The sequence below is a fragment of the Lemur catta genome, chromosome 6, assembly GCF_020740605.2.
Source record: "Lemur catta isolate mLemCat1 chromosome 6, mLemCat1.pri, whole genome shotgun sequence".
In the NCBI taxonomy this organism is placed as follows: Eukaryota; Metazoa; Chordata; class Mammalia; order Primates; family Lemuridae; genus Lemur; species Lemur catta.
In genome coordinates, this window is record NC_059133.1 from 80,916,405 (window position 1) to 80,940,667 (window position 24,263).

General features: G+C 36.5%; 1 protein-coding gene across 3 annotated transcripts in view; it reads left to right on the top strand.

The window, feature by feature from the left end:
* Window positions 1–24,263, top strand: part of SLCO1A2 (solute carrier organic anion transporter family member 1A2) — a 47,898-nt gene that overhangs the window by 15,385 nt on the left and 8,250 nt on the right. For all 3 annotated transcript variants that reach the window (XM_045554229.1, XM_045554230.1, XM_045554231.1), the window contains 8 exons: window positions 907–1,013; window positions 3,025–3,171; window positions 12,364–12,462; window positions 13,036–13,257; window positions 15,960–16,124; window positions 17,405–17,600; window positions 19,751–19,916; window positions 21,005–21,177. In XM_045554229.1, the coding sequence (XP_045410185.1) occupies window positions 907–1,013; window positions 3,025–3,171; window positions 12,364–12,462; window positions 13,036–13,257; window positions 15,960–16,124; window positions 17,405–17,600; window positions 19,751–19,916; window positions 21,005–21,177 (1,275 nt within the window). The remainder of the gene's footprint in view (window positions 1–906; window positions 1,014–3,024; window positions 3,172–12,363; window positions 12,463–13,035; window positions 13,258–15,959; window positions 16,125–17,404; window positions 17,601–19,750; window positions 19,917–21,004; window positions 21,178–24,263) is intronic.

Sequence of the window (24,263 nt, forward strand, 5' to 3'; positions counted from 1 at the left end):
AGCATCACTGGGCAATTGTCCTAAGGGTATTTTACCCATTTTATTATGTCCTATAGCATAGAAATTAGGACTGCTGGTGGCATCCAAACATAACACTCTTTAGCTCATGTGGACCTCAGAAGTGCAAGTTTCCTTTTGGCTTTTCCTTATTGAATAAAAACATAGAAAGCAATCTGGCATAATCTCTAACAAACAGAGACTTAGCTGGATGTATTTTCCTCCATTCTTGCAGCCTATAATTTATTTTCTGAGAAAGGACATGTGGCTTCTTTTTTTTTTTGTAATTTGCCCAAGGTAAATGATCATATTCTATTAATCCTTTTGTTCTTACAAGAAGAGAAAAAATCACTACATTATGCTGTCATCATTATTGAGATTCTCCCAAGGACTCTCTCATTATGGGGGCAAATATTTCATTTTTCTTAGGGGTTAATGAAACACATGAAAGAATTATTGTTTGGATTCTCAGAAAGTAAGAGTTATGCCTCTTATGAACAAATCCAAAGTTGGAGACTTGTTTTGCTGTTATTTCCCCTAAAGCCTTTATGTTCTTGATTACACTTTATTGAATCTAGTATTTTTCTTGGTTTTTGTTTCTTATCCCACAGTAATTATTTCCAGAAAATGATCACCTAAAAATGACAGAAGGTTGATGTTAGATAGTCTAAAAGTGGATCACCCACAGGCAGATTACTGAAAGCTAACTATGAAAGGATTACACATTTATAATGAACAGCAAGTTCTTTTGATGATAATAATTTATGAGAATTAGAATGGCAAAGATGAAAAGATATTTTTGTTGGATTTGTTGTAGCTTAAAAGAAGCAGAAGTCAATAATCTACACATTGCCCACATTTTCCTCATTAGCTTCTTAACATGAACGTGTTTTCCCTGTGTTCATACAGATACGAATATGAATCTACAGTTTCAGTTTCAGGCAACTTGTCCTCCAACAGTTTCTTGTGTATGGAAAATGGAACCGAGATTTTAAGACCAACACACGATCCATCAGGTTGTCTACTTCACTTTATTGCTTTCTATTCAGTGAATTTGTAACTGAACACTTTCTGCTGAGGGGTTTTGAATGAGATACTGGGTTTGGTTAAGTGAGTAAGGTGATGAACAGAAGATATTTTCTCTCTTCAGGGATTTTGGAAGGGCTCACAGGGGTGAATAGGAATGACTAATAATGCAGAATGTCATTTATCTTATATTTGAATGTATTTAGTAAGACTGCCTTTTCTATTTATTAAAATGGTCATTTAAAAATGAGTCAAAGACATCTACCCATGGACCACTGTAGAGTTGATCCCACAGAGGAAAATATCTTAGAAGGATGGATTTGGTCTTTATGATTATGCAAATAGGAAATAGAAACAAAGTTCAAGGGATTTGTGTTATGTCACTGATCTTCATAGCAGGGAAAGCAGGCAAATATGCTATAGTTCTGAATTACTATACTCCCTTTCTACTGAACTAGTTTTTCTGCTCCCCTTTTCCTCTTTACTGGAAATGCTACTTTACAACCCAACACTAGCGGTGCTGTTTCTAGCTTCCTGTAGGCCCAGGCACCTACATACTGGCTTCTGCCCCTTCTTATGCTAAGGAACCTATAGAATCTTCTGGTGATACCTAGTCTGGAGGTGACTCTGCAGACTTACCTCAGCCCAGAACTTCACTTCCTGTGATGAATTTATGTCAGTGGAAGTTGCAGTAGATTCCAAGACTGGGAATTTCACTGCTACTGTTGAATCAGAGGGAACCAAAATAGTTTCAAAGAGTTGAAAAATAGCTGTCTCAGAAGCTCTAAGCCAAAGAACATCCCCAGGAAACAAATGAAAATTGTGACATTGACAGTGGCTTGTGTTCTCTTTTTGAGCTGGCTTTTGCCAAAGACAGATCCAGGTGCCAGTCTTCATCACAGTGGATATATCAAAACCTTATTCTGGTATATCTCCAGGAAAGTGCATTGATACTTTCATCACCTGATATTTGCAGTTTTGCCCTAGAATAGGCCTAGAGTTTGCCTGTGATCCCTATAAGCAAATCATTATACTCATCATACAAAAAAATCTGAATAGCCAGGAAAGGAGAGTATGATTTTCTGGACTGGGAAAGACTGAGAGATAGACCTCATAAGAAATTCGTGGACCCAGATGTGCTCAGGACCCACTTGGGTGGCACCTGGCCAATTTAGAGGAGGTGAGAGTACATTGTCCTTCACTTCCCTGAAAACAGGATTCCTCAGAGCTTATCAGCAATTTTGGCTTAGGACATAAACGAAAAAGGGGTAGATAAAAGTCTTCAGAGCTCTCCTTATCTTTCTCACTTCCAGTTACCTTTGACCTAGTCTTTGTTATTCTACTAAGCAACGCTGCTCCAAAGATTGGGGTGGATTTCTTTATTGAAAGTTATTTGGTGGTCACAGTATACTATAGACTTTACAGAGAAAATACGATTACTACCCAGTTAAATATTTTTGGCTTTTATAAAGTAATTAGAGATTCAGAGAATTCAAACTCTAGTGAGACTCTTGTTTAAATCTTAAAAATATAGTATCAGTTCCAGGGAGAGATGTGTGCGTGTTTTTTTTCCCTCTCCCCAAAGTTGTATAAGAATTGGGTAGCATTTGTAGAATCTAACTGGGTCCAATAGTTACTGGTAAACTGAATCTCTGGGATAAATAAAAGGCCTTGATTTTTAGTGTTTGCCAATATACTCACATCAAACTACCTATGAGTTGTCACTAAACACTGGATTGGGAAGAGGTGTGTATACTAATCTCTCCCAACCCAGTAGGAACTGGCTTCAGCATAACACTTAGAGTTGTCCAGACCTAAGTACTCTGTCAGAAGATGCAATAGGTGTGGCCCAGTGATTCATTGCTGGGGTAGTAATACAAATCATTGACAAGGTCACATAAGAACTGTGAAATCCCTACAGAAAACTTAGAATTAAGTATCACTAACACTCTACTATCAAAGCATTAATGCAATGTCTTTTCTTTGTTTGTTTTAATGCAGAGTGTACGAAGGAAGTTAAATCGTTCATGTGGGTGTATGTACTAGTAGGAAATATTATACGTGGAATGGGCGAAACTCCCATCATGCCTTTGGGTATTAGCTATATAGAAGATTTTGCCAAATCTGAAAACTCTCCTTTGTATATTGGTAAGTTTGAAAATCTGCCTTAACTCCTTTTCAGGGTAATAAGTTCCTTGAGGGTAGAAATTAGTTATATTCTTAGTGATTTTCAGAATGATGAGAGCAGAGTGCCTTGGCACAGTTGACCATCATTAAAAGTTTGTTGAATGGAGAAGTTATTTGCCAACTCCAAATGAGCCACTTTGTTAAATCTGCTTTCTGCTATTGGAAATACCACAAATCTAGTGCCCCTGGAGTTTTCTTTGACTCCTTCCTCAACACCATCCTATATCCAATCTGTTGCCAGATTTACTGGATTTTTCTCTAACATGTCTCTTGTATTCAAGATCTTTCTATTTTCACTACCTCTATTTTTGTTCAGGTCCTCATTACTTCATCTGTAGGTTATTATAACTTTTTTATTGGTCATTTTATCTTTTTTTTTTCTGATTTAAGTATGTGTGTTTATTTTTTTATTATTATTATTATTTTTTAAATTTCAGCTCATCATGGGGGTACATAAGTTCAGGTTATATACATTGTCCATGTCCCACCCATCCCCCTGAGTCAGAGCCTCAAGCGTGTCCATTCACCAGACAGTGCGCCTGGCACTCACCATGTAGTCATACCTCCATCCCCTCCCCCCACCCCCCACCTCCCCGAGTCAGCACCCTCAAGCATGACCATTCCCCAGACGGTGCGAAACACACTCGTCATGTAGGCATACATCCATTCCCCCCCCCGCCCCGTCTCAGTCTGATATCCAATTGGTATCCTTCCCCGATGTGCATTTAGGTGATGATCGGGGAAACCAATTTTCTGGTGAGTACATGTGATGCTTGTTTTTCCATTCTTTGGATACTTCACTTAATATAATGAGTTCCAACTCTCTCCAGGAGAACCAAAGAGATGTTGTATCACTGTTATTTCTTATAGCTGAGTAATACTCCATGGTATACATATACTACAGTTTACTAATCCATTCGTGGATTGATGGGCATTTGGGTTGTCTCCACATCTTTGCAATTGTGAATTGTGCTGCTATAAACATTCGGGTACAGGTGTCTTTGTTATAGAATGGCTTTTGTTCTTTTGGGTAGATGCCCAATAATGGGATTGCTGGATCGAATGGTAGGTCTACCTGAATCTGTTTAAGGTATCTCCATAATGCTTTCCACAGGGGTTGCACTAGTTTGCAGTCCCACCAGCAGTGTATGAGTGTTCCTGTCTCTCTGCATCCACGCCAACATGTGTTGTTTTGGGACTTTTTGATAAAGGCCATTCTCACTGGAGTTAAGTGATATCTCATTGTGGTTTTGATTTGCATTTCCCTGATGATTAGGGACGTTGAGCATTTTTTCATATGTTTGTTAGCCATTCTTATATCTTCTTTTAAAAAATTTGTATTCATGTCCTTTGCCCATTTTTTGATAGGGTTGTTTGATTTTTTCTTGCTGATTTTCCTGAGTTCTAAATAGATTCTTGTTATCAGACCTTTATCTGATGTGTAGTATGTGAAAATTTTTTCCCATTCTGTAGGCTGTCTTTTTATTTTCATGACTGTTTCTTTGGCTGTGCAGAAGCTTTTTAATTTAATCAGGTCCCATTCGTTTATTTTTGTTGTTGCTGTGATTGCCTTAGGGGTTTTCTTCATAAATTCTTTGCCTAGACCAATGTCTGTGAGAGTCTTTCCTACATTTTCTTCTAGAATTCTAATAGTTTCCCCCCTGAGATTTAAGTCTGTTAGCCACCGTGATTTGATTTTTGTGAGAGGTGAAAGCTGTGGGTCCTGTTTTAGTCTTCTAAATGTGGCTATCCAGTTTTCCCAGAACCATTTATTAAATAAGGAATCTTTTCCCCAGAGTATGTTTTTGTCTGCTTTGTCAAAGATTAGATGGCTATATGAGGATGGTTTTATATTTGGATTTTGTGTTCTGTTCCATTGGTCTGTGTCCCTGCACTTGTGCCAATACCAAGCAGTTTTAATAATCACAGCTTTGTAGTATAGTTTGAAGTCTGGTAAATTAATACCTCCCATTTTGTTTTTGTTGTTTAAAATTGCTTTTGCTAAATGGGGTCTTCTCTGGTTCCACACAAAGCGTAGAATTATTCTTTCTATATCTGTGAAAAATGATGTTGGTAATTTAATAGGGATTGTATTGAATCTGTAGATAACTTTGGGCAGTTAGTCATTTTAACAATGTCGATTCTTCTGATCCATGAGCATGGTATGGTTTTCCACCTATTTACATGTTCTGCGATTTCCTTCCTCAGTGTTTCGTAGTTCTCCCTATAGAGGTCCTTTACCTTCTTAGGTAAATATATTCCTAGGTATTTTATTTTCTTTGTTGCTATTTTGAAGGGTATTGAGTCCTTAATTTGGTTCTCCGATTGACTGTTATTGGCATATATGAATGCCTCTGATTTGTGTGTATTGATTTTGTATCCCGAGACTTTACTGAATTCATTTATCAATTCCAGGAGTCTCTTGGTTGAATCCTTGGGGTTTTCTAGATATAACATCATATCATCAGCAAAGAGTGAGAGTTTGATCTCTTCTTTCCCTATTTGGACTCCCTTGATTCTGCTCTCTTGCCTGATAGCTCTTGCAAGGACTTCCAATACTATGTTGAAAAGTAAGGGGGACAGTGGGCAGCCTTGTCTGGTTCCAGTTTGAAGTGGGAATGCTTTCAATTTTTCCCCATTCAGTATGATGCTGGCTGTGGGTTTGTCATATATGGCTTGTATCATTTTTACATAGGCCCTGTCTATGCCTATTTTGTTAAGTGTTCTTATCATAAAAGGGTGTTGAATTTTGTCAAATGCTTTTTCTGCATCTATTGAGAGGATCATATGATCTTTATTTTTGCTTCTATTTATGTGGTGAATTATGTTTATAGATTTGCGTATATTAAACCATCCCTGCATCTCTGGGATGAAGCCCACTTGGTCGTGATGGATTATTTTTTTGATAAGCACTTGGATTCTATTTGCTAGGATTTTATTGAAAATTTTTGCATCTATATTCATAAGGGATATTGGTCTGTAGTTTCCTTTTTTTGTTGCATCCTTTCCTGGTTTTGGTATTAAAATTATGTTGGCTTGGTAAAATGTGTTGGGGAGAATTCCATCTTTCTTGATATTGGAGAATAGTTTATGTAGGATGGGCACCAGTTCTTCTTTGTAGGTATGGTAAAATTCAGGTGTGAACCCATCTGGACCAGGGCTTTTCTTTTTGGGAAGGTTTTTTATTGCTGTTTTGATTTCAGATCTAGATATTGGTCTATTCAGGAATTCTATTTCTTCCTGGTTGAGCCTGGGAAGGCTGTGTGTTTCTAAAAATTGGTCCATTTCCTCCTCATTTTCCAATTTGTGTGCATAAAGATTTTTGTAAAATTCATAGATGATGTCATGTATCTCTGTGGCATCAGTCGTGGTTTCTCTTTTCAGGTTCCTGATGGAGGTAATTAGAATTTTTTCTTTTCTGCTCTTGGTTAGCCTAGCCAGAGGTGTGTGAATCTTGTTTATGTTTTCAAAGAACCAACTTTTTGATTTATTAATCTCCCTTATGGTTTGTTTGTTGTCCTTTTCATTCAGTTCTGGTCTGATCTTAATAATTTCTCTCCTTCAGCTGGTTTTGGGGTCGGTCTGTTCTTCCTTCTCCAGCTCTTTGAGTCTATTCATTAGATTGTCTATTTGTAAGTTTTCTGTCTTTTTGATATAGGCATTTATGGAAATAAATTTTCCTCTCAGGACTGCTTTAGCTGTGTCCCACAAATTTTGATAAGTTGTGTCTCCATTGTTGTTTAATTCAAAGAATCTTTTGATTTCCATCTTGATTTCTTCATTTATAAAATAATCGTTCAGGAGAAGGTTGTTTAGCTTCCATGACGTTGAGTAGGAATGAGAGTTTCTGTTAGGGTTCATTATTACTTTTATTCCTCTGTGATCTGAGAAGATGCATGGTATAATTTCTATTTTTTAAATTTTTTTAAGACATGCTTTATGTCCTAAGATATTGTCAATCTTGGAGAATGTCCCATGGGCTGATGAGAAGAAAGTATATTCAGTGGATTTTGGGTAGAATGCCCTGTAGATGTCGGTCAGGCCCCTTTGTTCTAGCATTCTATTTAAATCCTTTGTTTCTTTGTTTATTTTTTGTTTGGAGGATCTGTCCTGTACTGTCAGTGGTGTGTTAAAGTCTCTGACTATCAAAGTACTCTTATCTATCATTTTGTCCAAATCAAGTAGGGTTTGCTTTATGAATCTGGGTGCACCTAAGTTGGGTACATATATATTAAGTATAGTTATGTCTTCTTGTTGAATGGTACCCTTCACCAGTATATAGTAACCATCTTTGTCTTTCATTACTTTTATTGATTTAAAAACTAAGTTATCGGAGATTAAAACTGCCCCGACAGCTTTCTTTTGGCTTCCATTTGCTTGAAATATCGATTTCCACCCTTTTATTTTGAGTCTAAATGTATCTTTGCAGGTTAGATGAGTTTCCTGAAGACAGCAGATACTTGGCTTGTATTTTTTTAACCATTGGGCCAGCCTATGTCTCTTGAGTGGGGAATTCAATCCATTCACATTTATTGAGAGAATTGATAAGTGAGACTGATATCTGTTCCTCATGTTGGCTTGAATTTCATTATTCTGTTTTCTCACTTGAGCCATTGTGATAACTGGGTTTTTTTTCTTCTCATGAGTAGTTTTATATTCGTGCGTCTTTCTTTTGCTGGTCCGTGTGTAGCCTTGTTTTGAGTACTTTTTGGACAGCTGGTCTTGTCTTGGTGAATTCTCTGAGTTTTTGTTTATCTGAGAATGTCTTAATTTCACCTTCATATGTAAAGCTGAGCTTAGCTGTGTATAAGAGCCTAGGCTGGGGATTATTTTGTTTCAGAAGAGTGAGAATGAGGCCCCAGTCTCTTCTTGCTTGTAAGGTTTCAGCTGAGAAATCTGGTGTAATTCGGATGGATTTTCCTTTGTATGTAACTTGTTTCTTCCTCCTTACAGCTCGTAGAATGGCCTCTTTAGTGGAAATTTTTGTCAATCTGATAACTGCATGACGTGGTGTCTTCCTATTTGGTATGAATCTTCCAGGGGTTCTTTGAGCTTCTTGAACCTGTATATCTAGAGTTTTGGCAAGGCCTGGGAAATTTTCCTCAATTATGTCTTCAAATAGCTTATCTAGCCCTTGCTTATTGTCTTCTTCATCCTCAGGAATGCCGATAACTCTCACATTAGGCTTCTTCACATAATCCCACATTTCTTGTAGGCTCTGGTCATTTCTCTTATTTCTTTGCTCCATCTCTGTGACTGACTTATTTAATTGGAAAATGTTATCTTTGATCTCTGAGATCCTTTCTTCTGTTTGATCTACCCTGCTCTTGAGACTTTCCACTGTGTTTTGTAGCTCCCTGAATAAATTCTTCATTTCCAGGAGTTCAGTTTGATTTTTCTTCAATACTTTGATTTCTTTAGTGAATTTTTCTTCCAAGTTCTGGATCTTTTTTGTGGTATCTTTGTGTTGGTTATCCATTTTTTCTTGCATAAAATTCAGCTTATTTATGATCCATGATTGAAATTCTTCCTGTGACATATTGCTATTTCGAGTTTGATTTGTGTCAATTGGTGGAGAATTAGTAATCTTCGAAGGCGAGATTTCAGCTTGATTCTTTATACTCCCCAAGTTCTTTCACTGAGGCCTTCCCATCTGGATCAATCCTTAGGTCCCTTCTTTCAACTAGCTTTAGGCTGGACAGAGGCTCTCTGTGGACGCTGATCCTGGGCTGTGCAGCGGCCCAGGTAAGCTGCCTCGTCTGTCACTAGGGGGAGCCCTTCTCGTGTTGTTCAGGATTTTGCTGCCTCAGCTGCTGGGCTGCTCCTGTTGGGTCCAGCCCCAGAGAATTAATTTGGCCCAAAACCGGTTTGAGAGTCCCATCCCTGGGCTGATTTAATTGCAGACGGAAAGCGACTTTTTCCTTGCCTTTTCCTCTCCCGAGGTGGTTTCTGCCTCTCTCTGCGCGACAGACAGCAGCTGGGGGGAGGGGGGGTGCCCATGTTTGCCCAGCACCCCGGCTGCTGCAGCTCCCGGGGGTGATGGTCCCCCGCCCCAGTGTCCGCAAGGTCCATGCTCCACTCCCTCGTGACCGGGGAAGCCCTCAGTGTTCAAGCAAAGGCGGAGTTCCTAGTGGGGGGCCACGGACCAGGGGATGGAGCCGCCCAGTTCCCAGTCACTCTGCAGCGGCTAGGCTGGGGACCCCAACAATGGTGGTTCCGGCCCGCCAGTCGCTGGTGCTGGGGGCGAATGTTAAGGATCCGGCAGGGACTGGGGGAGCCGGGATTGCGGGAGCCTGGCCGCCCGCGTAAAGGAGACAGTTTGGTGGCCCCCAGGTGTCTTTCGCTGCAGCCCGGCGTGAACCCTCTCCCCCGGGTTGCAGTCCGCCCACAGGGCTCCAGGGTCCGAAATGCCTCCCGCTATTGTCTCCTGTCTGCAGAGCCCGCGTCTCCCACGGTGATTCTGCACCAGCTTCAAGCAGATCCCTAACTGAGTGGGAGTGGGGGTCAGTGGGGAGACAGCCCGCTTTCCTGTGGGGCTGAACCCACCTCACTCGCTGGTGAGGTGGGTACAGCCGACCCATGCTCCCCTGTCTATTGTCCGTCCCGCACTCTCCAGATTTTCCTGATCAGATTTTCCGTTCACCTCAGTCTTTTCTTGCTCTCTGTGTCCCACACTGATTCTCGTGGATTCACACCGCTGTTCTGGTGGGGGAGCGATCCTCTAGCGCTGTGGCAGACTGAGATCCAGGCCTTCCTCTCTGGGAGCACGAATCCAGGAGGTCACCTCCACTCTGCCATCTTTCAGCCCCCTCTGGTCATTTTATCTTTAGTATTTTCTTTTATCAATTTCTTACAAACATTCTTGAAGTATAATTTTTCTCAAACGTTTTTAATCATGTCTTCTCTACTATGTTCATGACACATACAGACTCCTTATTTATTAAATCTTATCTCTCCATGTATTACTCATTGCTCTTCACCCCATTTAGTTCTTTAGTTTCTATATAGTTTCTCTTCTTCACAATCTCTCCATACTACTCAGACTTCTTTATATTATCACAAATATCTGCCATCATCTTTTTGGTTATGTTTCTTTTCTTTTTCTTTTTTCTTTTTTTTTTTTGAGACAAGGTCTCACTCTGTCACCTGGGTGAAAGTGCAGTGGCCCGATCAAAGCTCACTGTAGCCTCAAACTCCTGGGTTCAAGTGATCCTCCTGGCTCAGCCTCCTGAATAGCTAGGACTACAGGCATGAACCTACCTGCATCTGGCAGGTTATGTTTCTTGAAATTACCTTAATTTCACATATGTCATCTGGCACAATAGCCAACCAAGACCCACCTTCTTATGTTGTCTTCCGATATCCTAAGTGTTCTTAATGTACTATGCATGGCTTGCTTATATCCTTCAGTTATTCTATCCATAATTGGTCATAAACTCATAACTTTGAATATAGGGTAATTTTTCTATTAATAAAGATATATCCTTTAAAAACCAGAAAAGTTGAAGAGGATGAGAGAAGACAGGAATAGACTTATACATAATCAAGGTGGATTAAAATATTTAGGAATCATTACCCCAAATAACTCTTGGCACTTTTTGGTGACATATTGATTTTACAATAATCTTTTTCAGTGTTTTTCAATTCAGTTCTTTCAAATCCCTTCACATGGTTATATTGAAAAAAATGCAAACACTCTCTTATAATAAATGAACAAACACTTTTTTATAATATGCATTTCCTTATTCAACAAATACTAGGGTGTATAATACAAAAAAGTAACTGTGATAATCTCTATATGTATTAAGATGAATAAGCATGGTCCATATAAGGTTAGTAAATAAATAACTACATGCTTATGGGTATTTTATATATATATAATGTATGTGCACACATGTGTGTATATAATCAAATAACTATAAATCAAATTGATATACATCAAGAAAGTAGTTCCATGTATGGTTCTGGAGTGTAGGAGAGAACATAAAAGCTAAATAAAAATGTCTGAGAATCATCTATCCAGAGATAATAAATGAAATCAAGAGGAAGAAATGAGGTTGCCATGGAATGCCATATATCCATTGAGAGATCCTAGGATAAAATACTTGGAAATACTTCTACTTAGTGAGTAGGGTAGGAAGAAGAAAAATCAAAGAAGGAATATTCATAAGGGAAAAAGTGAAATGATAAATATATAGTTTTGTGAAAGTCTTAGGAGGAAAATGTCAAAAGAGGAGTGGGCAGCACTGTCAACCTAGAGAGCTAGGAGAGCGAAGGCCAGAAGAGGATACTGGATTAGTGCCAAAAGAGATCACTGGTTCTACTTGAGAGTATTTGGAGGATAAAGTGGAGGGATTTGAGTAAAGTGAGAGGTGGGGAAGCAGAGGCAGAGAGTATACTGAAAGGAAAGAAAGCAGGGCGGATTTGAGATGCTGTAGAATCACTGAATGGGGAGATGGAATAAGCACAAGAGAAGGAGTGTTTGGTAGAACAAGACCTCAGAGAAGATAGAAGGGGGTGACAACAAGAGGTCAGATGTGTATAGCGTGGACTTCTCTATGGAACTGTGCAGAAGGCAGAGACAATAGGCAAAAACAAATTTTGGAATGAAAAAGAAAAAAGTTGAAGAAGTTTGTGTCTGGATTTTCAGTGAGCAGGGAGGGCTTAGCATAGACTCTGAATTGTAGACAAGTCATGAGGCAGCTGATGACAAAGTTCCAATGAGTAAGAATTCAAGTAGGGACAGAGAGGACTGATGGAAATGGAAAATAAGAATGGAAAAGATAAAAAAGGAGAGCACGATAAAACCAAAGAGAGGTATCATAATTATGAGGGCATAGCCAGAAGGAAGCTTCAAGTTGGAGATTTGAGAGTGGAGCTTTTCTGAGGAATGTGCTACAAGAAATTCATCATAACATGCTACAAAAATCTTTACCTGAGACCCAACATGAAAAAGAATTTGGAGACCTAGAGAAAGCGCCTTTAAATTCTGAGGCCTCTTTTTCAAGACTTACAGAAACAAACGTTGCTAATGTGTACATCAAATAGAATATTTAAAACAAAACAATTCAATCTTCAGGCTTTTCATGGATCCAGAACTCTTTATATGGGTATATAAATATAGTGTAACTTTATATTTTTGTTTATTTTTAGGGTTTATAGAAACAGGAGCTATCCTTGGCCCTTTGATTGGACTTTTGTTAGCATCATTCTGCACAGGTGTTTATGTAGACATTGGATCTGTGAACACAGGTAATCAGTAAAATCTGTTTATTGAGTACTGAGAGTATGCAAAGCATCTCTAATGTATTATTGATATCACGGTAATCATTGCCTTAGTTGAACCTCAGTTAAATAGATTATATCCATTTCACAAGTAGCAAATCGAAATAGAAGAGTTTAAATAACTTTTCAAATACTTCATACCAGAAAGCAGTAGAGCTAGATAAAATGCTGATCTAACTCAAAATCCAAGCTCTTTTGACTACTGCACTTCAACCATATTTCTTGGTTTCAAAAGCTTTAAGCACAGTGGTTTCAATTGCTTTTAATCAAGCAGTGATTTGTGGATACGTAAACAGACCTTTTAGTTACTTAGTAAGTACCTATTTTTAAATACCTTACATGTTAGGACTGATAATCAGACTAACTTATTATTAGACAATATTGTAACAGCACATATTGTCAGACAAGTTTCATGGATGTTTGAATTATATACAAATTTTATACTTAGATAGACTTGAGAATTATAACTTTAATGATTTTCTACTGTTTGTACAGGAAATAATGACTTGAGCTAATAAAAATGCATATATTTCTTTACAGATGAACTGACCATATCTCCCACTGATACTCGTTGGGTTGGTGCATGGTGGTTTGGCTATTTGATTTGTGCAGGAGTGAATGTGCTCACTGCCATTCCTTTCTTCTTTTTGCCCAAAACACTTCCAAAGGAAGGATTAGAGGATAATGCTGACATAATTAAAAATAACAAAGAAGAGAAACAAAGAGAAGAGGTCAAGAAGCAAAAGAGTGGAATCACTAAAGGCAAATATAAACATTTTAAATACTATATAATTTATTGTTTATTTTATATAGCTATGTCTGCATTTTAGTCCAACACTATAATATGCTTTGTGGAGACATTTCAACTGCCATTAACAGTCACTAGTCCATAATGCCTAACTAGTCTAATTCTTCCTATGCTACTCCTTGAAAATAAACAGTGTAATTTGGAAGCTGAATTACCTCAGACTTTTTCTATATTTGGTCCCATTTGCTTTAAAAAATTTGCTTTACAGAGAACATAGTTCTAATTTAAAAAAATAAACCAACAGAAATTCAAGCTAAGAATTAAAGTAGGAAAAATATATATTAATCCTAATAATCTATTTGTATTAGTTCTGTAACCAAAATGTTAGCTTAACTGTGAGCTTCCTGGAAGTTAAAGCAGAGAAAGAAGACACGATAGGTGATATAATTCCCTACATTTGACAGAGGAAAGAAAAATAATTTTTAAGAAGAAACTGTTCCGGGTGATGTGAAGGGGTAATGAAGAGGTGTTGGTTAATGGATAATACTGTTAAATAGAAGGAAAAAGTTCTAGTGTTTGATAGTGCAATAGGGCAACTATAGTTAAAAATAATTTATTATATTTCAAAATAGCTAGAAGTTTTCAAATGTTCCCAACATAAAGCAATGATAAATGTTTCAGGTGAATCATGTCCCAGTTACCCTGATCTGAACATTATATGTTATATGCTTATATCAAAATATAACATGTAGTCAATGAATATCTACAATTATTATGTATCAATAAAAAATTTTAAAAAATCCTTACCAAAAAAAAAAAAAAAAGAAACTGTTCCTAAAGTAACAAATTATTAAAAAAATTATCATGTGATGTATGATACAGGCAATATTGAGCCATTTAAAGGTTTTTCAGTAAACTGCAGGGGCATATTTCATGTAGCTTTTTAAAAATATAGATCCTCAATTATGCTCAAAGCATAATTTACAGGTCTTTCTATGGGAGACTAAGCTAAGATAGTCTATGTATTTAGTATTCAAGATTCTCAAACTTGGCTGAACATTGAAATCACCTGAGAAATTAAAAAAATTACTGATGCCTGGACGTTCTGTAGTATTTCCAGAAGGTCTGATTTAATTAGTGTGGGTGTATGTCCTGGGCACTGGAATTCTTAAAGAGTGTTTATTTGGAGGATGGGAGTGGCTCAGTTTCTTTGTCTGTAAAATGGGCATAATAATAGTACTTATTATAGGATTGTTGTGTGAAGATAAAAGGATTCTGACACACATTACTATTAATATTATTACTGCTACTAGTATATTTATTGTTGTTGTTGCTATTTCTATCACCATCCATAAATTATAATATCAACTTGCACAGAATTTTTGTTAAAAACTACAAATTCATTTATAACACAATTGAACATATTTTAATGTGTCTTGGCTTGTTAGGAGCCAATTCAGAATCCTGCAAATTCTCGGAATCATCACGATTATGTTAACAACTCTTCTCAAAGGCTTGATATGGACTGATAGACCTCTTGTGGTCTGCAGGATCAATTCAATTTTCAAAACTAGGAAAGAACTTAGCTTAGCTAAGAGCTTAGCTCAGTATTAGACACATAGAAAATAAACTTGAACTACGAGAGTCATCTATTAGGACAGGGATGTCAAGAAACGTGTGATTTAAAAAGCTCCAAAGAGCTCTGACAATTCTTTCTCCTGTCATGTACCTTATTTGTAAAAATGATTTCTACAATTAGAATTCATTTCTTTGTATTAAGCTGTGCTGCTTCTTCTTTTAGATTGTTCATTTACTGATATTTTGTCTCAGAATGAATTTTTAGGCAGTTTACTAAGCAAACCAGGATAGTACAAAATAAGGAAATCAAGGCAGGGAACTTGAAGACAGGCAAAGTGAAAAGAAATTAGAAATGAGAATTTGAGCTGAAATGGCAGCAGTGTGACCTGGCACATTTATTAGAGAAAGGCCACAAATTTGGCTCTGTGCCTTTTCAAATAGGGAAAAGTTTTAATTATGTCATTTACAAGGTTCTTAGAATGTACCAGATGAACCAACATCTCTGGGAGTGGGACTTGGGTGTTGGTATTTTAAAAAATATTTCCAGATGGTTCTAATGTGCATCTTGTTGTTAAACATTGGCAAATCCACCAAAATGTTCTGAAGGAACAGAAAGATTCCTGGTACTCAAACCAAATTATATCCCATTAATTCCTGCATATGTCTTCATTTTAAATGTTCAAGGAGGGATAAAAATCAGTATTTGATTGTGAACTTATTTATCAAATTTATTTCCTTCCAGGCTTTAGAAGACAGAACAAGCATTTTTCATTCCAAATGATCTCTGGAGAAAAGAGTATATTAACAGAAGGAAAAAGAGAAGAACAAAAATGAAATGTTGGGGACACAGACAATATTTTGGTCACTTTAGAGTTTTGCTTTAAGACATAATAGTGACTTACTGAAGGCAAAACTATTGTGTTCTGATCCCTACCCAGTCAGCTACATAATTGACTTCTGGAAGCTACTAAGGGAATGCTATAACTTTAGTTTTCGAGGGATTAAAAGAATTAACAAACATGTACACATTACAAAACAGAAAAAAAAAATTTATAGGGGAGGTTGATGTTTCAGAAAAAGCCAGTCACAAAATACAAAGCCAAGTTAGTTTGACTCTGTTGTCATTCTTTCATTTCAGATTTTTTACCGTTCATGAAAAGTCTTTCATGTAATCCAATTTACATGCTTTTCATACTTATAAGTGTGCTACAGTTCAATGCATTTGTTAATATGTTCTCCTTCATGCCTAAATATATGGAACAGCAATATGGAAAATCATCTTCGGAGGCAATCTTTCTAATTGGTATGTTTGCTTTTCTCTGTATTAGCAGCACACTTTTTTTTTTTTCATGAAATGGTGAACAGTGTGATGTCAGGTCTAGGAAACTCCTAAATTGAAGTCTTTTAGGATATCTCTGTCTCTCTATATTTTCCCCTTTCACTCTCCAAAAAAAAAAAAAAATCAAGAAAGGGTGGGGAAGGGAAGAGGCCAGAAACAGCCTGACTTTCTTCTCTTTTCTGCTCTCTCTCTCCAGCCAAAATGCAAATTCATAATACTTATCGAAATCTTGGGGAATGCAAAAATTAGACACAATTTTCAAAGAGTCAATCTATTATCTTATAAAGGAAGACAGAATTAGTGCCTCAGGATTCTGTTTTACTCCGAGATTTTACTCTTTTGGCTTCAATTCGTAGATTCATGTTCCTCTTAACTTAGATTCCTGGTCCCCCTGGTGGTTTTCGGTGTCTCTGCAGCCACGTACATTCTGCTTTTCCACACCGACCCTCGTGGTTGTACCATACCTTGGATTTTTCCTGGGATCTTTCCACTGTTTTGAAAAGTCAATATCCCAGGCTACTTGAGGTCGTATTATCTAGAGTGCTTGTGATAGGTTCAGATAACAGACCCCCTCAGACGTGACATACTAAATCAGACTACAGTGTGTGGCTCTGGCATGGATTTGTAACAAGCTCTCCCAAGCATATGATTCAGTGAGCCAGGTGCTGGCATTGTATGAATGCAACACAGGGTTTCTTTTCCTTTTTATTTTCTTTTTTCCTTTTTTTGGGCGGTGTTGAGAGAGGAAGAGTGCTGGTCAGTGAAATGTATGTACACTTGACAGCAACAGGCTTGGCAAAGTGTCCCTCTGAAGTACCTTGAGATGAGTCAAATTCTGAACAACTGGAGGAGGAATAAATAACTGAAAAATTATGTATATCTTCCAATCCTACAGAATGGAGATTAATAAATTAGTAAATTAATAAATTACCGGTCAACTTTGCCACTACTACCTTTATCCTAGAAAAAGAAATATTGGTCATGATCCCCATCTAAAAGAAATTTATAACCTACTGCAATTAATTAAATGAATGACAATAATAATAATAATAATCTTCCAAAGTATTCTTTAGCCTTATGGGGCATTTCAAAATGTCCCTGTATGTAATGTGTAACTAAGTGGGGATCAAATTAAATCATTGTTCTTCACTGAGAGTTGGACCTAAATAGTTTCTTATGTATAAGACATATTAGATAAAAGTAATAAGCCACTTTGTAAATAAATATTTTGCTTGCACTTATAGGTGTTTATAACTTACCTCCAATATGCATTGGATATATTGTTGGTGGTTTAATTATGAAGAAGTTCAAGATTACTGTCAAACAAGCTGCCCACATAGCATGCTGGTTATCCTTATTTGAGTATATACTCTATTTTTCAACTTTCTTCATGACCTGTGATAATTCTTCAGTTGCTGGCATAACTACCTCTTATGAAGGGTATGTTATTTTCTACTGAATCTCATACTCTTTTAACAGTTAATAGTATATTTTCTAAAGTGTTTAGATCATTTGCTTAGTAGAATTAATGGCAGTGATTGATGGTCTTCCTGTATCTTTCCTCTATCTGTCAATCATAACCCAATCCATTCAAGCTCTAGGCTTATTAAGCAGGTTAGGAACATATCACAGGGTGAGTTTATGATTATATACGTATGTGTGTGTCTGGCTGTCTTTGTGATATCCTTGTGGACATTAAAGTGCATATCAAAGAAACAACCTATAGTTTTGGGTTGCATTAGGATATGTTATCCATATATTTTATACTCCTATAAATGAGTAAAATTAAGAGTTGACTATACAGTCTAAATAGCCTTTATATGTTTCCACTATGGGCTTAAATTTAGCATAAATGAATTCTAATACATGCGAAATTAATAAATTCATATATTTCATTTGTATAGTTATATCTAAAGTATCAAATAACTTTAGATTTTTGTATTTTGAGAGTTATCTGGGTTTATTGAAAGGTTTTCCATAGTGATGCAAATCTTAAAATTTCACTTGTAGGGCATATTTAGATAATAGAGTCATCAGATGAAATGAAGAATACCCTAAAATATTCTTCCAAATCTCAAGGATTATAAGAATAGAACATCATTATAAGATTGTCATCAAGGATTATAAGGCTGGAAAAATTTCAAATATAAAATCATAAATTAATTTTATATACATTATTTGATTGAGTCTTGCAAATTCCATTTAAAATAGGCATTATTATCTGTTGAGGGTTAGGGTAGAGACATGAGAACCCCAGGAGTGGGACAGGACTTTGCCAAAGAGCAACCAGTGGACATGTCAGTTCACTGAGCAAAAGCTGCTTGACCTTGAGGGGGACATTCCACCAATCAGGGATGTCTGCAAACACACCCCGCCTTCAAGCCTGAGGGCTACAGCCTGGATGTCTGCAATGGGACCTGAGCTTGGAATCCAAAGGCAGAGAGAATGATCAAAGGATGTCAGCCTAGCAGATAAGAGCAGTTTGCTATTCTAAAGCCTGAGGCAATGTTCCTATCTCTCTCCTGAGTTCATGTCTCAGTAAATGAGGAACTAGATAAAGTAAAAAGAAGTACGTGGTCTCTTTGTTCCCATTTAGATTATATATTTTACCATTAACCCATGAGCTTTTCACGTGAAATCATTGTAATCCATAACATGAAAAAGATAATAAAAACGAGTGCTAGACTTAAGTCAGTACCACCTGGCTCACGGGAATGCTGGTGGTCCCCCGACTTCCCCACACCCTTTCACCTTACTTTTTGTATCCATGTCTTTGTCTCTCCCATCTCTTGCAATGCACACTGCCAGGGGACCTGGTTATATCTGGGGCGTCATGAACCCCTGATAATTATCTCCATTTTACAGATGAAGAAATTGAGATTTCAGAGGGATTTAATGACAAAGGGAATTCATGGCAAACCTCTTCAACTACACCAATATAGAAACATAGGTTTTAAAATTGTAAAGAATCTTAAAGATTTTCCCCATCTCCAATCATGCTGATTCCCAAAGAGAATGTGCAGAAAGCCACACTTGGATCTAGTCACAGAGTTAGGACTTGAATTCAGTCTTTAGACTTCCATGCTAATGCTCTTTCAATCATATTGCAAGTGCTGGACACTTTTTCTACTCACAGAATGTATTTTTTTAACTCAACAACCTATGTTGCTGGAGCTAAATGTATTTTCCACATTATAAATGGAACTTGCAGATTTTGATCTTCAAGTTAGCTCTTTCTTGTTACTTTTCATCTTATGGATCGACCACAGAGATTAAGTCATCTTTATTTTTGAGTTCTAATAGTATCTGGAAAAATGCATCTCACGTTTTAGGCATTCAGTTAATGTTTGCTTATTGCCTATATGTTATTCTGAAATAAATCATTAACAATGTGTCTATGTGGTCACTGAAGCAGATATCTTTTGTACCAGAGCTACAGTACACAGATCACATTGAAGGTGGGAAGACTTGTGTTTCTATTTTGGGGAGGAGAGGAAATGTAATTGGGAATGGACATGAAAACTAGAGAGGGTGGGGAAAAAGGCTGAATAGTTTTTTAATATACATGGCATTATTTTAAATCATTTCAGAATTCCAAAAGATTTATATGTGGGAAATAACATCCTTGCTTCCTGCAACATGAATTGCAATTGTCCAGCTAAAACATGGGACCCTGTTTGTGGAGACAATGGGTTATCATATATGTCAGCATGTCTTGCTGGCTGTGAGACATCGGTTGGAACAGGAATAAACATGGTAATACATTCTATTGGCCTTTTTGATAAAGCTTTTGTTCACTGTGTTGGCACTTTCCAACTATGAAATGGACCTACATATAATACAAATAAAATTGGTCTTTCCTGAAAATCAAATTTTGCTGGTGTGTGTGGAAAAATAATGTACTTCCTATATGTTCTCTTGATTACCTTTTATTTTCTAGATCTTACACAAAATCTTCATAGTGCCTGAGCACTGATCTGTAATTTTCAAATGGTTTAGATTATTACTCAGATAATTCAGATTAAAAATACTCCAGACTAAAACATTTTTATCATTGAGATAAAGTTGGCAGTTCTGATTTCAATTGTTCAGCTAATTGCTGTGTTTTTTTTCCTGTGTATATGTATACATGTGTTTTCTATGTTTTTTACATACTGACCATTTTTTTTCTTTTCCAACAGCTGACAGTTTTTTTAAGATGTTGGAGTTAGAAATATTTTCTTGCCTCTAAAATATCACAATAGTTACAATGTTGGATGGTGATCAAAGTAAAATATAAATTTTGATTCTTATTAAGACCTGGAAACATAAAACAATTTTAAAAAGGTTGAATGAACTCTGTTTTTAAAATAAACTATATGTTTTTAACAAGGCCTTATTTCTAAGCATCTGTTAATATTTCAACTGAGAACTCTGAAACAGATTTTGTCTGTCATACTTAGTGTTGTGAAAAAATAGTATTTGTTTTTTTTTTTTAAAGTATGCCATTAGGATAGCTTAGTTATTGCAAATTTACTCCATATATTTACACAAAAATACCATTTTTCTGAAACTATCCATCTCTGTTTTATTTTATGCAATAAACCTGAAAGATACCATAAAGGATATGGGAATATAGGGAGTAAGCAGTCTCTATCTTGATCCAACTGGCTATGTCAAAAATAGTTGAGATTTGAGTTCAAGATTTTTCTTCCTAAAATAGAATACTATATTATTTTGTTTTCTTTCTTTTTTATTTATTTATTTTTTGCAACTGGTTGTTTCTTTATTGAATGCAAGCTCATTCATAGAAAACGGAAATGCAACCATAGCATGAATATTAATGCTATTTTATTTTTTGACAGGTGTTCCAAAATTGTAGCTGCATTCAAACGTCAGGAAATTCATCTGCAGTTCTTGGGCTGTGTGACAAAGGACATGACTGTTCCATGATGCTCCAGTACTTTCTAATTTTGTCAGGAATCGGCAGTTTCATTTATTCTTTAGCTGCCATACCTGGATATATGGTTCTCCTGAGGTACAAGAATTATTTTCATTATTTAGATTTCTTTCTGTTCATGTATTAGCATAATTTTTTTCTAAGGAAGCCACTTGGAGCCCATATTATCTAAGAACTCATTGCTTTATAATACCATTTTTTAAGGGGTTTGCATTAAGCATTGTAGAATTTTACACAAGTTTAAAGTTAGTGATATAAATGTTCATCTGTTCATCATTTCCCTTCCTATCCCTCCCTTTTTTCCTTCCTTAATTCTTAGAGCTAAATAAGTGGACCTCTCATTGTGCAACACAAGAAGAGACACATTTATGTCTTAGGGTAAGCCATATGAAATGGTCATTTTGATAGGTGAATAGTTAGTGCCCATTTCCTAGGGTTCAACCTACAGGACAGCAGAGTGCAAAGCTGTTCAAAGCCCCCATTTCACCAAGGTCACTTGATCTTTCTGAGCTCCATTTTTCTTTAATAAAAAATGAGCATAATAATAAATGTTCAACTCCTTACAAGGCTATCGTGAAACACAAATGATGAAGGGCTTTCTAAAACTAGGAGGCTGCAGAGCTAAGTTTCAAACTTAGGTACACTAAACATGTATTCTTCCAATTATAGCACTCTTCACGCCTTGCAAACAATCCTGAACACCATTTGCATTTTTTTTTTCTTTTCTCTTTCTTCTACTGGAACTCGGGAGCAGAGTTAAGTTAATCACAAGGCTCAGTTTATAAGGCCGGGGCAGGGATTCTTTCTTGTTTTATTTTACTTTCTTTTCTTTATTTCATTCCCTACTTCCACTCACCAGAGGCACTCACTTAAATATAATAAATATGTCTTTAAATACACATTTTCCTTTGTGAAATATTAAGATTTGTGTGTGTGCATATGTGATTTTATAGTCACACAGATGGTGACGTGCTGTAAGTCTTGCTCTGGTTCATAGGCACATGCATAGGTAAATCCATCATCAGTCCTGCTAGTACTTAGAGTTTTTTTCATACCATCACTGCATGAGAGTTCTCACCTCCTTACATCCTCACTAACACTTGGAATTATCTGGCTTTCTGATGTTGACTATTCCAATGGGTGTAAATGGTGATTGTGGCTCAATGATATTTTAATATGTGATTTCCTGATATAGTGAGCTTAAGCATCTCTTCAAACTATTTTTTAGCTATTTAAGCCTCTGCTTCAAAATGTTTATTCTTTTTTTGCCCATTTCCCCATTATGTTTCCTATCTTTTTCTTGGTGATTTTGATGATTACTGTGTAAATTATGGATATTAATGTAATACTATTTACATGATGCAATTCTTCTCCTAGTCTGTCATCTTTCTTTTAACTTTTTCACAATATCATTTATGAAATGAAATCCTAAATTTTGTCATACTGAAATCTAACAATTTTCTGGTCTTAGGGTTTGTGTGTTTAGGATGAAGGGTCAAATGTAAAAAGTATTTCCGCATTCCTAATTTAGAAAAATATTCCCTTAGATTTTATCCTTCTGCTTTACAGCTTTATCTTTTGCATATAATTCTTTATACCATGTCAAATCTATATGTAGGTATTGTAGGGAGATAGATATCAGTGTTATTTTTCTCCATATGATAAACTTGTTTTCCCAATAACAGGTTCTTTCTTCCTTGATTTATGGTTCCACCTTTATCATGTCTCAAGTTTTTATATAATATAGGTCTACTTTTCACTCTTATTCTGTTCCTCACATGTATTTGTCTGTTCTCATACCAGTGTCACACTGATTTTATTACTTTACCATTGTGAATGTTGATATCTCATAAGATAACTCTTCCTCACCCACCTGTCACTTTCATTTTTCCTTTATTCTTTTTTTCCCAAATTGATGTAGCTATCCACAGATCTTTATGCTCCCATATGAATTTTGATGGGTTTGTGTGGATTCCATAGATCAGTTGGAGAATCTCTGATATCAAATATTGGTGAATGTGGAATATTTTTCCATTTATTTAAATTTTCCTTTATATCGTTGAATAGAGTTTTTGAAATTTCTCCATAAAGGTGACATGTCATTAGGTTGCTTCCTAAATGCTATGTATAAATTATACACACACATATACAGATATATACACACTGTGATAAAAACACACTGTTTCTGTACTCACATAGAATCCTTCTGCTAACCAGATGTGGTTTTTTTCCCCACATTCACCAATTCTCCAACACCAGCTGGGTGTTCAACAGTTTGATTCAATTCTAGCACTATCTGCATGAAGTTAGCATCAGATCCCACAAGTTAAAGGACTCAGTCCTACAAGCCTGCCCTCATTCTCCATACCACTCACAAGTCTGGGCCTCCCAGCTGTAAACTGGGGATTCCTAAGTCCCCTCTTCATGTTTGATAATTTGCTAGAATGCTTCACAGAACTCAGGGAGGAAACGCTTTACTTATATTCACTGTTTTATTATGAAGGTTATTATAAAGGATAGAAAGGGAAGCCAGCGGAGGTTTGGAAGGGTCCCAAGAGCACAAAAATTTCTGTCCCTGCAGAGTTGGGGTGTGCCATCCTCCTGGCATATGGATAAGTTTACCAACCCAGAAGCTCATCAGATTGCCTTTTCAAGAGTTTTTAGAAAGCTTAATCTCCACCTCTCCACCGTCTATTCACTTGGTCTTTGGTCTTTCCAGGTCGTCTGTCCCATCCTCAGGCTATCTAGGGGCCACGCCCTAAGTGATTCATTAGCATAAACTCAGACTTGATCAAAAGGGGCCCCTTAAGAATAGCAAAAGACATTACAATTACTCAGGAAATTCCCAGGGAAGTCTAAGAGTGCCAAGGAGTTTGGTGCCAGGAGTTAGGGACAAAGACCAAAAATATTTCTTATTATAACACACACACACCCCCTTACACAAAATGGTACCATTCACAATCACACATATTTACATATACACATTCATATGTAAATATTCATGATTAGAAATTGATTATAAATATATTTACCTTTATATTTGTATTATTACAAATATATTAGTGATTGTAAATATAATTGTAAATGGTATCTTTTGGTAAGCATATGTATAAATGTATATGTGTATCTTTTTTCATATATAAATATATAAATTTTATATTTAT